General features: G+C 28.5%; 1 protein-coding gene across 1 annotated transcript; it reads left to right on the top strand.

Moving 5' to 3' along the window:
* Positions 1 to 1,296: 1,296 nt before the first annotated feature.
* LOC130445400 (la-related protein 6) lies at positions 1,297 to 13,151 on the top strand. Its single transcript, XM_056780999.1, has 3 exons — positions 1,297 to 2,434; positions 8,875 to 9,067; positions 9,126 to 13,151. Exons 1-3 carry the CDS (start codon positions 1,462 to 1,464, stop codon positions 9,301 to 9,303), a joined length of 1,344 nt encoding a protein of 447 aa, XP_056636977.1. The 5' UTR covers positions 1,297 to 1,461; the 3' UTR covers positions 9,304 to 13,151.
* The last annotated feature ends 810 nt before the right edge of the window (positions 13,152 to 13,961 follow it).

Here is a 13,961-nt window from a genome sequence, read left to right as displayed (position 1 = left end):
TTTTCTATATTGTTATTAAAGTTTTTTTTTTCGCATTTTATTATATTCTACTTGAACTTCGGTGTATGGAGATATCAAAAATACTATTTCTGAAAAAATTGACAATATTTATAGTATTACAACTTTGTAGTATACGTGGCAACACGGCAATTTGCACCGACGTACGAATCGTTCCAGCAAATTAACTTGAGTAACCAATTTATTATTACAACTAACGGAACCGTCGAGAAAAAAATAAGGTCTTTGCACCACAATTTTTATAAAATCACGTTTCTTAATTAAAATAATGCACGGAATCATAGGTATCCGTTATTAAAAATTAATTGTTCCCTCCCGTGCAAACGATTTTTAAAATACTTTCGAGATTTTTCCAATACAGTTCATAATACAAGGTCGAGAGCCGTTTTTATTAGCATACTAGGTACATACTTGAGTATTTAGATTTTAAATTATTCAAATACGTACGTACTTTACAAAGAAAAAAATTATCTGGCACCGTAAATACGGTATTAGACATTCTAGATTAAATTTTGACTGTAAACACTTCAAAATTAATACACTTAATTAAAAATATCGTTTTTTAGTTACATTAATTTAATAATATCATTCAATTTAGTTTTAGAACACGGAACACGTGGTTTCGTATACGCGGCTAACTTCATATCATTCAACAGACCACAACGTAGTTGCCACGTATTCACTTTATTTCTAACGATTAGTTATTTAACATGATATATAAATAAAACTATCAATAATATTGATTAAATAAACTAATTTCATGAATATAAACCGTATACAATGTGTTAAAGTATGTAAATAAAATTATTTCGTTCTAGTAGTGTATAGATACGACACTGTTGCCAAGTTAGTATTTAGTTTAAATAAGAAATGTATTTAAATTTAATGTAATGTAATGGAATTTATTTAAATTATAGTATTCAAGTGTTTATTCTTTAAATTAATTATTAGATAACATTTTTTTTTATAGAAAAACATTTTAATTATTGAATATGTCAGATCATTGACGTTTCGATTACGTCAAACTGAAGTAAATGACACGAATAAATAGTTTTTGTTTAGTTAAATGTCGAAAATAATATATTTCGGATAAATAAATGATTGTATTAAAATGAAATTAATCATTTATCGTTCGATTATTTAATAAATTAATTCGAGAAAAATATGAAGTTTCGGTGCGCGAAAACACTCGAAAAATTGCACGCGTTATTCGGACGGTTCAGTGAACGGTAGTGGGGCGCTTCGGTGTGGATATAAATAACACCGCTACGACATGCCTCCGTTCAGTATATCCGAGCTAGGTCAAACAACGCGTCAGTGTCTGGCAGTAGCAACTAAATCACTTCGTGTGACCTATTTTCACACAAACTCGTGATCAAGACTGACTATTATTGAAGTGATAATTTTGTGATATTAGTTTAGTTTATAGAAAAAAAATTGAAAATGCCTTCTCCTCACGAGGAAATTGAATCGGAACTGCAGGAAGCCGGAGAAGTAATATCTTCGAAATTAATGGAAACCCGCGACAGTATTTCATCGATAGACAGCGACGTATCTTTGTCGTTCGATAAAAAACAAGCGGGAAACACGACGGAAGACGAAGGGGCCCACATGGCGGATTTAAGTGACAGTTCCTCCGACACGGGATCCAACGGCGGCGGGAAGGATTCCGGATGCGAAGTCGCCCCCGAAATAACGGAACCGCCGTTCGATCCGCCGAACGACGAATTGGCGGACAAAATAGTCCAGCAAGTGGAGTTTTATTTTTCCGATGCCAATATAACGAAAGACGCGTTTCTATTGAAGCACGTCAAGAGGAATAAGGAGGGGTACGTGTCGCTGAAATTAATATCGAGTTTCAAGAGGGTGAAACACCTGACGAAAGATTGGAGGGTGGTAGCGCACGCCTTGAACCGCTCCACCAAATTGGAAATCAACGAGGCGGGTACGAAGTTACGCAGATTGCAACCGTTGCCCAAATACGACGAAACTACCCCTTCGAGAACGATAGTCGCCGTACATATGCCCGTGGAGAAACCGACGATCGAAAACGTCGCCGAATTATTCAAATCGTGCGGCGAAATCGCCCTGATCAGAATATTGAGACCGGGCAATCCGATTCCGGCCGACGTCAGGCAATTTATTAACAAAAATCCTTCTTTGGCCGGGATGGTTTGCGCCCTGGTGGAATTCGTGCATTCGGAATCGGCTAGGAACGCCCTGGATATGCAACTCATTTTAGGAGAACCGTTGAAGGTGTACGAATTGAATAACGTACCGCATCCGGAAAGAAAAAAGAAAACCGTTAATAAAAAAACAAATAATAATAATAATAATAAAATCGCGTCGGAATCTGATTATATATCTTGTCAAAGTGGTTCGGAGGCGGAAGATTTGAAAAAGTTCGATCCCAGAGGTGAGTTTCATTTATATATATAGTACAGTCAAATTAGGCTGGAAACTTGACCAAAAAAATATTGTTTCGCTTTTTTCACCCACTCGGCGACTTTTTTCGAAAAATTTCTTCATATAAAAATTGTAGATCTCGTTATTATCTATAAAAAACGTATATATACTTTTTCTCCTAAGTGTTACCGTTTTTGAGATATAGAGATTTAAAAATGAAAATTCGTATTTTACCTATACCATTTGTGAAATACAACGTTTTAGAGGCTCGAAGTTTTTAAAAATTCAAATAAACTCGAAAAAAATGTTCAAGATAACTTTATAAATAAAATATAAATAATTCGTATTGATCCGATTAATAAAATTTCTAATTTATCACGAAAACTTGAGTAAAAAAATATTGTTTTGCGTTTTTCACCCACTCGGCGACTTTTTTCGAAAAATTTCTTCATATAAAAATTATAGATCTCGTTGTTATCTATAAAAACCGTATATATACTTTTTCTCCGAAATGTTACCGTTTTTGAGATATGGAGATTTAAAAATAAAAATCCGTATTTTACCGATACCATTTGTGAAATACAACGTTTTAGAGGCTCGAAGTTTTTAAAAATTCAAATAAACTCGAAAAAAATGTTCAAGATAACTTTATAAATAAAATATAAATAATTCGTATTGATCCGATTAATAAAATTTCTAATTTATCACGAAAACTTGAGTAAAAAAATATTGTTTTGCGTTTTTCACCCACTCGGCGACTTTTTTCGAAAAATTTCTTCATATAAAAATTATAGATCTCGTTGTTATCTATAAAAACCGTATATATACTTTTTCTCCGAAATGTTACCGTTTTTGAGATATGGAGATTTAAAAATAAAAATCCGTATTTTACCGATACCATTTGTGAAATACAACGTTTTAGAGGCTCGAAGTTTTTAAAAATTCAAATAAACTCGAAAAAAATGTTCAAGATAACTTTATAAATAAAATATAAATAATTCGTATTGATCCGATTAATAAAATTTCTAATTTATCACGAAAACTTGACCAAAAAAATATTGTTTCGCTTTTTTCACCCACTCGGCGACTTTTTTCGAAAAATTTCTTCATATAAAAATTATAGATCTCGTTATTATCTACAAAAACCGTGAATATACTTTTTCTCCTAAGTGTTACCGTTTTTGAGATATAGAGATTTAAATATGAAAATTCGTATTTTACCTATACCATTTGTGAAATACAACGTTTTTGAGGCTCAAAGTTTTTAAAAATTCAAAGAAACTTGAAAAAAATGTTCAAGATAACTTTATAAATAAAATATAAACAATTCGTATTGATCCGATTAATAAAATTTCTAATTTATCACGAAAACTTGACCAAAAAAATATTTTTTCGCGTTTTTCACCCACTCGGCGACTTTTTTCGAAAAATTTCTTCATATAAAAATTATAGATCTCGTTATTATCTACAAAAACCGTGAATATACTTTTTCTCCTAAGTGTTACCGTTTTTGAGATATAGAGATTTAAATATGAAAATTCGTATTTTACCTATACCATTTGTGAAATACAACGTTTTTGAGGCTCAAAGTTTTTAAAAATTCAAAGAAACTTGAAAAAAATGTTCAAGATAACTTTATAAATAAAATATAAACAATTCGTATTGATCCGATTAATAAAATTTCTAATTTATCACGAAAACTTGACCAAAAAAATATTTTTTCGCGTTTTTCACCCACTCGGCGTCTTTTTTCGAAAAATTTCTTCATATAAAAATTATAGATCTCGTTGTTATCTATAAAAACCGTGAATATACTTTTTCTCCTAAGTGTTACCGTTTTTGAGATATAGAGATTTAAAAATAAAAATTCGTATTTTACCTATACCATTTGTGAAATACAACGTTTTAGAGGCTCGAAGTTTTTAAAAATTCAAATAAACTCGAAAAAAATGTTCAAGATAACTTTATAAATAAAATATAAATAATTCGTATTGATCCGATTAATAAAATTTCTAATTTATCACGAAAACTTGAGTAAAAAAATATTGTTTTGCGTTTTTCACCCACTCGGCGACTTTTTTCGAAAAATTTCTTCATATAAAAATTATAGATCTCGTTGTTATCTATAAAAACCGTATATATACTTTTTCTCCGAAATGTTACCGTTTTTGAGATATGGAGATTTAAAAATAAAAATCCGTATTTTACCGATACCATTTGTGAAATACAACGTTTTAGAGGCTCGAAGTTTTTAAAAATTCAAATAAACTCGAAAAAAATGTTCAAGATAACTTTATAAATAAAATATAAATAATTCGTATTGATCCGATTAATAAAATTTCTAATTTATCACGAAAACTTGACCAAAAAAATATTGTTTCGCTTTTTTCACCCACTCTGCGACTTTTTTCGAAAAATTTCTTCATATAAAAATTATAGATCTCGTTATTATCTACAAAAACCGTGAATATACTTTTTCTCCTAAGTGTTACCGTTTTTGAGATATAGAGATTTAAATATGAAAATTCGTATTTTACCTATACCATTTGTGAAATACAACGTTTTTGAGGCTCAAAGTTTTTAAAAATTCAAAGAAACTTGAAAAAAATGTTCAAGATAACTTTATAAATAAAATATAAACAATTCGTATTGATCCGATTAATAAAATTTCTAATTTATCACGAAAACTTGACCAAAAAAATATTTTTTCGCGTTTTTCACCCACTCGGCGTCTTTTTTCGAAAAATTTCTTCATATAAAAATTATAGATCTCGTTATTATCTATAAAAAACGTATATATACTTTTTCTCCTAAGTGTTACCGTTTTTGAGATATAGAGATTTAAAAATGAAAATTCGTATTTTACCTATACCATTAGTGAAATACAACGTTTTTGAGGCTCAAAGTTTTTAAAAATTCAAAGAAACTTGAAAAAAATGTTCAAGATAACTTTATAAATAAAATATAAATAATTCGTATCGATCCGGTTCATAAAATTTGTAATTTACCACGAAAACTTGAGTAAAAAAATATTGTTTTGCGTTTTTCACCCACTCGGCGACTTTTTTCGAAAAATTTCTTTATATAAAAATTATAGATCTCGTTGTTATCTATAAAAACCGTATATATACTTTTTCTCCGAAATGTTACCGTTTTTGAGATATGGAGATTTAAAAATAAAAATCCGTATTTTACCGATACCATTTGTGAAATACAACGTTTTAGAGGCTCGAAGTTTTTAAAAATTCAAATAAACTCGAAAAAAATGTTCAAGATAACTTTATAAATAAAATATAAATAATTCGTATTGATCCGATTAATAAAATTTATCACGAAAACTTGAGTAAAAAAATATTTTTTCGCGTTTTTCACCCACTCGGCGACTTTTTTCGAAAAATTTCTTCATATAAAAATTGTAGATCTCGTTATTATCTATAAAAACCGTGAATATACTTTTTCTCCTAAGTGTTACCGTTTTTGAGATATAGAGATTTAAAAATAAAAATTCGTATTTTACCTATACCATTTGTGAAATACAACGTTTTAGAGGCTCGAAGTTTTTAAAAATTCAAATAAACTCGAAAAAAATGTTCAAGATAACTTTATAAATAAAATATAAATAATTCGTATTGATCCGATTAATAAAATTTCTAATTTATCACGAAAACTTGACCAAAAAAATATTGTTTCGCTTTTTTCACCCACTCGGCGACTTTTTTCGAAAAATTTCTTCATATAAAAATTATAGATCTCGTTATTATCTACAAAAACCGTGAATATACTTTTTCTCCTAAGTGTTACCGTTTTTGAGATATAGAGATTTAAATATGAAAATTCGTATTTTACCTATACCATTTGTGAAATACAACGTTTTTGAGGCTCAAAGTTTTTAAAAATTCAAAGAAACTTGAAAAAAATGTTCAAGATAACTTTATAAATAAAATATAAACAATTCGTATTGATCCGATTAATAAAATTTCTAATTTATCACGAAAACTTGACCAAAAAAATATTTTTTCGCGTTTTTCACCCACTCGGCGTCTTTTTTCGAAAAATTTCTTCATATAAAAATTATAGATCTCGTTGTTATCTATAAAAACCGTGAATATACTTTTTCTCCTAAGTGTTACCGTTTTTGAGATATAGAGATTTAAAAATGAAAATTCGTATTTTACCTATACCATTAGTGAAATACAACGTTTTTGAGGCTCAAAGTTTTTAAAAATTCAAAGAAACTTGAAAAAAATGTTCAAGATAACTTTATAAATAAAATATAAATAATTCGTATCGATCCGGTTCATAAAATTTGTAATTTATCACGAAAACTTGAGTAAAAAAATATTGTTTTGCGTTTTTCACCCACTCGGCGACTTTTTTCGAAAAATTTCTTCATATAAAAATTGTAGATCTCGTTATTATCTATAAAAAACGTATATATACTTTTTCTCCGAAATGTTACCGTTTTTGAGATATGGAGATTTAAAAATAAAAATCCGTATTTTACCGATACCATTTGTGAAATACAACGTTTTAGAGGCTCGAAGTTTTTAAAAATTCAAATAAACTCGAAAAAAATGTTCAAGATAACTTTATAAATAAAATATAAATAATTCGTATTGATCCGATTAATAAAATTTCTAATTTATCACGAAAACTTGAGTAAAAAAATATTTTTTCGCGTTTTTCACCCACTCGGCGACTTTTTTCGAAAAATTTCTTCATATAAAAATTGTAGATCTCGTTATTATCTATAAAAACCGTGAATATACTTTTTCTCCTAAGTGTTACCGTTTTTGAGATATAGAGATTTAAAAATAAAAATTCGTATTTTACCTATACCATTAGTGAAATACAACGTTTTTGAGGCTCAAAGTTTTTAAAAATTCAAAGAAACTTGAAAAAAATGTTCAAGATAACTTTATAAATAAAATATAAACAATTCGTATTGATCCGATTAATAAAATTTCTAATTTATCACGAAAACTTGAGTAAAAAAATATTTTTTCGCGTTTTTCACCCACTCGGCGACTTTTTTCAAAAAATTTCTTCATATAAAAATTATAGATCTCGTTATTATCTATAAAAACCGTATATATACTTTTTCTCCTAAGTGTTACCGTTTTTGAGATATAGAGATTTAAAAATAAAAATTCGTATTTTACCTATACCATTTGTGAAATACAAGGTTTTTGAGTGATTTCCTATAGTTCAAACTCCATTCGAGGGTTGATACGTTCAATAACACAACGAAAAACCAAAATTTGTATCTATACTTTCCAATCGACTCAGTTTTTTATACTATTTTTTTTGTCTTAATTTGACCGGACTATAAATAATTACCGCGACTTTCTGATCTATTAAAACTTGTTATTAGTCATAGTGAACGAGATATGAATGTTAAAAGAAGGCATCTAAGAGAAATGCAGGTGAACAGCCCCTTACTTTCACCGATTTCAAATATGAAAACGTCATAATATATACGATATTGATAACATGATGAATTTATGAAGAAAAATATACAGAACGACATTTTCTCTGTATTTTCAACATAGTTTATTTGAGATTTTAATATAATTATTCATCAAAAATTATTTTCGCCACTAATATGTAGTGTATGGCCACCTTAACTCTGAACCGCCGGCGCGTTAAATCAACGTTGTCATAATTTCGTATTTTCTAGAATATATAAATATTCTAACGCAATAAAAAGTGGAAAATATTCCCAATAAAGGACCATTATCTCTAATACAGGGTATTTTTAGAATAAAACTTGTAAAATTGGTTAATTAGAATATAAAATTAATACTGTAGATGTGTCTTGAAAAAAACATAACCTATAAAATTTTTATCTGTATCCCTGAAGAAGATACGTAATAAAATGTACGTTTCCTTTCAACTCTTTATACTAAATAAACGTCGTTAAAAAAATTGAAATCAATATGGAATTGAATGAGCATTAAAAATTTTTTCAAATCGTAAATAGTTAGTAATAAATTTCAAATTTGAATTGTAAAAAATCCAATAACATCATTACGTATTCACGTTTCACCTTGTATATATAATAAACACGTGAAATTATTATAAATTGAAATTAGAAACATTTAAAAACATTGTAATAATAAATAAATTATGATTTAAATGATATAAATTGTGGAAAACAAGAAGGAACTAGGAAAATTTGTGACGAAAAACCGTAATAAGTTAGAAAGGTTAGTAGTTTGAAGTAAAAAAAGTTTATCGCCGTTCGTATAGTACAAAATGCTGTTTGGTTATATACCAACGGTCACAAAACTAAATTATATTAAAATAGGCGGCCACACACTATATTTTCCCGGCGTACAAATTCGTATAATTTCGATTAATTTTTTAATTTTTGAAAATGTATATTTTTTGCAACTAACAGAACTGTAGCAGTGCCAGGTTTCAATGTGAAATTTTCGTTTGTTTCAGGTAAATTACGTCGTGGCTCTTCGTCGGCTCAATTTCCTTCTCGATATATAGAGCCTGCAGCATGGCTTCAGAGACGTCTTAGCGCCTCCAGCACCGAAGCCAATTTCCTTTACATGCCCAGGAGGTTGTCTTCTAGCAGTCGAGATTCCAGTGAATCATCACTTTTCATTCCGAGGAGGATGAGCGCGTGCAGGTAAATCATCCGAGTGATTATTTTTTTTATATATATAGAAAATGTTATTTTGTCGCAGCACGTCCAGCAACAGCGACAATTTCGTAAGAAGAATGTCGTCTTCTTCGGAATACAGCAGCCCGAGATCGAGGAGCAACAGCTCGGCTTTTTTGAACGGCGAAAACGTTTTGAGAATGCCGAAAGGACCCGACGGAAGCAGAGGATTCAAACAAAGACTACCAACTGTTGCACAATAAAATGAGATCGACGAAAAAACATAAATTTTTGAACCCAAAAAAGGTATATCTTATACTAATTGAACAATTCTGTAGCAGAGTGCCCTTATTTATTCACATATTTTTTATCCTCGTATTGGAATAGATGAGAAAATCTGGATCCTACTTGGCGAGAAACAATTTTTTTCGTAAATTTTCGTAATAACCCTCGTATCATCATAATAAAAATACCTTAACAATAAAATTATTCGAGAACTTTTATAGTAACCCTCGTATCTTGATACACAAGTTTAAATCGTGAAAATTTGAAAAAAATCGTAGTAAAGTTTACAGCTTTTCAAAAATTTTTAGAACGGCCCTCGTATCTAACGCTATACACAATTTTACATCGTGAAAATTTGAAAAAAAAATCATAGTTTACTCAAAACAATAAAATTTTTCAAGAATTTTTAAATCGACCCTCGTATCTTGATACACAAGTTTAAATCGTGAAAATTTGAAAAAAATCGTAGTAAAGTTTACAGCTTTTCAAAAATTTTTAGAACGACCCTCGTATCGATCGCAATATACAATTTTACATCATTGAAAATTTGGAAAAAAAATCATAGTTTACTGAAAACAATAAAAATTTTCGAGAATTTTTAAATCGACCCTCGTATCTTGATACACAAGTTTAAATCGTGAAAATTTGAAAAAAATCGTAGTAAACTTTACAAATTTTCAAATATTTTTAGAACGGCCCTCGTATCTAACGCTATACACAATTTTACATCGTGAAAATTTGAAAAAAAAATCATAGTTTACTCAAAACAATAAAATTTTTCGAGAATTTTTAAATCGACCCTCGTATCTTGATACACAAGTTTAAATCGTGAAAATTTGAAAAAAATCGTAGTAAAGTTTACAGCTTTTCAAAAATTTTTAGAACGACCCTCGTATCGATCGCAATATACAATTTTACATCGTGAAAATTTGAAAAAAAAAATCATAGTTTACTGAAAACAATAAAAATTTTCGAGAATTTTTAAATCGACCCTCGTATCTTGATACACAAGTTTAAATCGTGAAAATTTGAAACAAATCGTAGTAAACTTTACAGCTTTTCAAAAATTTTTAGAACGACCCTCGTATCGATCGCAATATACAATTTTACATCGTGAAAATTTGAAAAAAAAAATCATAGTTTACTCAAAACAATAAAATTTTTCGAGAATTTTTAAATCGACCCTCGTATCTTGATACACAAGTTTAAATCGTGAAAATTTGAAAAAAATCGTAGTAAACTTTACAGCTTTTCAAAAATTTTTAGAACGGCCCTCGTATCGATCGCAATATACAATTTTACATCGTGAAAATTTGAAAAAAAAATCATAGTTTACTGAAAACAATAAAATTTTTCGAGAATTTTTAAATCGACCCTCGTATCTTGATACACAAGTTTAAATCGTGAAAATTTGAAACAAATCGTAGTAAACTTTACAGCTTTTCAAAAATTTTTAGAACGACCCTCGTATCGATCGCAATATACAATTTTACATCGTGAAAATTTGAAAAAAAAAATCATAGTTTACTCAAAACAATAAAATTTTTCGAGAATTTTTAAATCGACCCTCGTATCTTGATACACAAGTTTAAATCGTGAAAATTTGAAAAAAATCGTAGTAAACTTTACAGCTTTTCAAAAATTTTTAGAACGACCCTCGTATCGATCGCAATATACAATTTTACATCGTGAAAATTTGAAAAAAAAATCATAGTTTACTGAAAACAATAAAATTTTTCGAGAATTTTTAAATCGACCCTCGTATCTTGATACACAAGTTTAAATCGTGAAAATTTGAAACAAATCGTAGTAAACTTTACAGCTTTTCAAAAATTTTTAGAACGACCCTCGTATCGATCGCAATATACAATTTTACATCGTGAAAATTTGAAAAAAAAAAATCATAGTTTACTCAAAACAATAAAATTTTTCGAGAATTTTTAAATCGACCCTCGTATCTTGATACACAAGTTTAAATCGTGAAAATTTGAAACAAATCGTAGTAAACTTTACAGCTTTTCAAAAATTTTTAGAACGACCCTCGTATCGATCGCAATATACAATTTTACATCGTGAAAATTTGAAAAAAAAATCATAGTTTACTCAAAACAATAAAATTTTTCGAGAATTTTTAAATCGACCCTCGTATCTTGATACACAAGTTTAAATCGTGAAAATTTGAAAAAAATCGTAGTAAAGTTTACAGCTTTTCAAAAATTTTTAGAACGACCCTCGTATCGATCGCAATATACAATTTTACATCATTGAAAATTTGGAAAAAAAATCATAGTTTACTGAAAACAATAAAAATTTTCGAGAATTTTTAAATCGACCCTCGTATCTTGATACACAAGTTTAAATCGTGAAAATTTGAAAAAAATCGTAGTAAAGTTTACAGCTTTTCAAAAATTTTTAGAACGACCCTCGTATCGATCGCAATATACAATTTTACATCATTGAAAATTTGGAAAAAAAATCATAGTTTACTGAAAACAATAAAAATTTTCGAGAATTTTTAAATCGACCCTCGTATCTTGATACACAAGTTTAAATCGTGAAAATTTGAAAAAAATCGTAGTAAACTTTACAGCTTTTCAAAAATTTTTAGAACGACCCTCGTATCGATCGCAATATACAATTTTACATCGTGAAAATTTGAAAAAAAAATCATAGTTTACTCAAAACAATAAAATTTTTCGAGAATTTTTAAATCGACCCTCGTATCTTGATACACAAGTTTAAATCGTGAAAATTTGAAAAAAATCGTAGTAAACTTTACAGCTTTTCAAAAATTTTTAGAACGGCCCTCGTATCGATCGCAATATACAATTTTACATCGTGAAAATTTGAAAAAAAAATCATAGTTTACTGAAAACAATAAAATTTTTCGAGAATTTTTAAATCGACCCTCGTATCTTGATACACAAGTTTAAATCGTGAAAATTTGAAACAAATCGTAGTAAACTTTACAGCTTTTCAAAAATTTTTAGAACGACCCTCGTATCGATCGCAATATACAATTTTACATCGTGAAAATTTGAAAAAAAAAAATCATAGTTTACTCAAAACAATAAAATTTTTCGAGAATTTTTAAATCGACCCTCGTATCTTGATACACAAGTTTAAATCGTGAAAATTTGAAACAAATCGTAGTAAACTTTACAGCTTTTCAAAAATTTTTAGAACGACCCTCGTATCGATCGCAATATACAATTTTACATCGTGAAAATTTGAAAAAAAAATCATAGTTTACTCAAAACAATAAAATTTTTCGAGAATTTTTAAATCGACCCTCGTATCTTGATACACAAGTTTAAATCGTGAAAATTTGAAAAAAATCGTAGTAAAGTTTACAGCTTTTCAAAAATTTTTAGAACGACCCTCGTATCGATCGCAATATACAATTTTACATCATTGAAAATTTGGAAAAAAAATCATAGTTTACTGAAAACAATAAAAATTTTCGAGAATTTTTAAATCGACCCTCGTATCTTGATACACAAGTTTAAATCGTGAAAATTTGAAAAAAATCGTAGTAAAGTTTACAGCTTTTCAAAAATTTTTAGAACGACCCTCGTATCGATCGCAATATACAATTTTACATCATTGAAAATTTGGAAAAAAAATCATAGTTTACTGAAAACAATAAAAATTTTCGAGAATTTTTAAATCGACCCTCGTATCTTGATACACAAGTTTAAATCGTGAAAATTTGAAAAAAATCGTAGTAAACTTTACAGCTTTTCAAAAATTTTTAGAACGACCCTCGTATCGATCGCAATATACAATTTTACATCGTGAAAATTTGAAAAAAAAATCATAGTTTACTCAAAACAATAAAATTTTTCGAGAATTTTTAAATCGACCCTCGTATCTTGATACACAAGTTTAAATCGTGAAAATTTGAAAAAAATCGTAGTAAACTTTACAGCTTTTCAAAAATTTTTAGAACGGCCCTCGTATCGATCGCAATATACAATTTTACATCGTGAAAATTTGAAAAAAAAATCATAGTTTACTGAAAACAATAAAATTTTTCGAGAATTTTTAAATCGACCCTCGTATCTTGATACACAAGTTTAAATCGTGAAAATTTGAAAAAAATCGTAGTAAAGTTTACAGCTTTTCAAAAATTTTTAGAACGGCCCTCGTATCTAACGCTATACACAATTTTACATCGTGAAAATTTGAAAAAAAAATCATAGTTTACTCAAAACAATAAAATTTTTCGAGAATTTTTAAATCGACCCTCGTATCTTGATACACAAGTTTAAATCGTGAAAATTTGAAAAAAATCGTAGTAAAGTTTACAGCTTTTCAAAAATTTTTAGAACGACCCTCGTATCGATCGCAATATACAATTTTACATCGTGAAAATTTGAAAAAAAATCATAGTTTACTCAAAACAATAAAATTTTTCAAGAATTTTTAAATCGACCCTCGTATCTTGATACACAAGTTTAAATCGTGAAAATTTGAAAAAAATCGTAGTAAACTTTACAGCTTTTCAAGAATTTTTAGAACGCCCCTCATATCTAACGCTATATACAAATTTGGAAAAAAATCGTAGTTAAATTTTTCTAGTGACCATCGTAATTTGAATAATAGAATAAAAAAAATGAGTTGCCGTGGAATA

Source organism: Diorhabda sublineata, chromosome 6 (assembly GCF_026230105.1).
Source record: "Diorhabda sublineata isolate icDioSubl1.1 chromosome 6, icDioSubl1.1, whole genome shotgun sequence".
Classification (NCBI taxonomy): domain Eukaryota; kingdom Metazoa; phylum Arthropoda; class Insecta; order Coleoptera; family Chrysomelidae; genus Diorhabda; species Diorhabda sublineata.
Note: the sequence above shows the minus strand (reverse complement) of the source record. Positions and strands in the feature narration are given on the sequence as shown.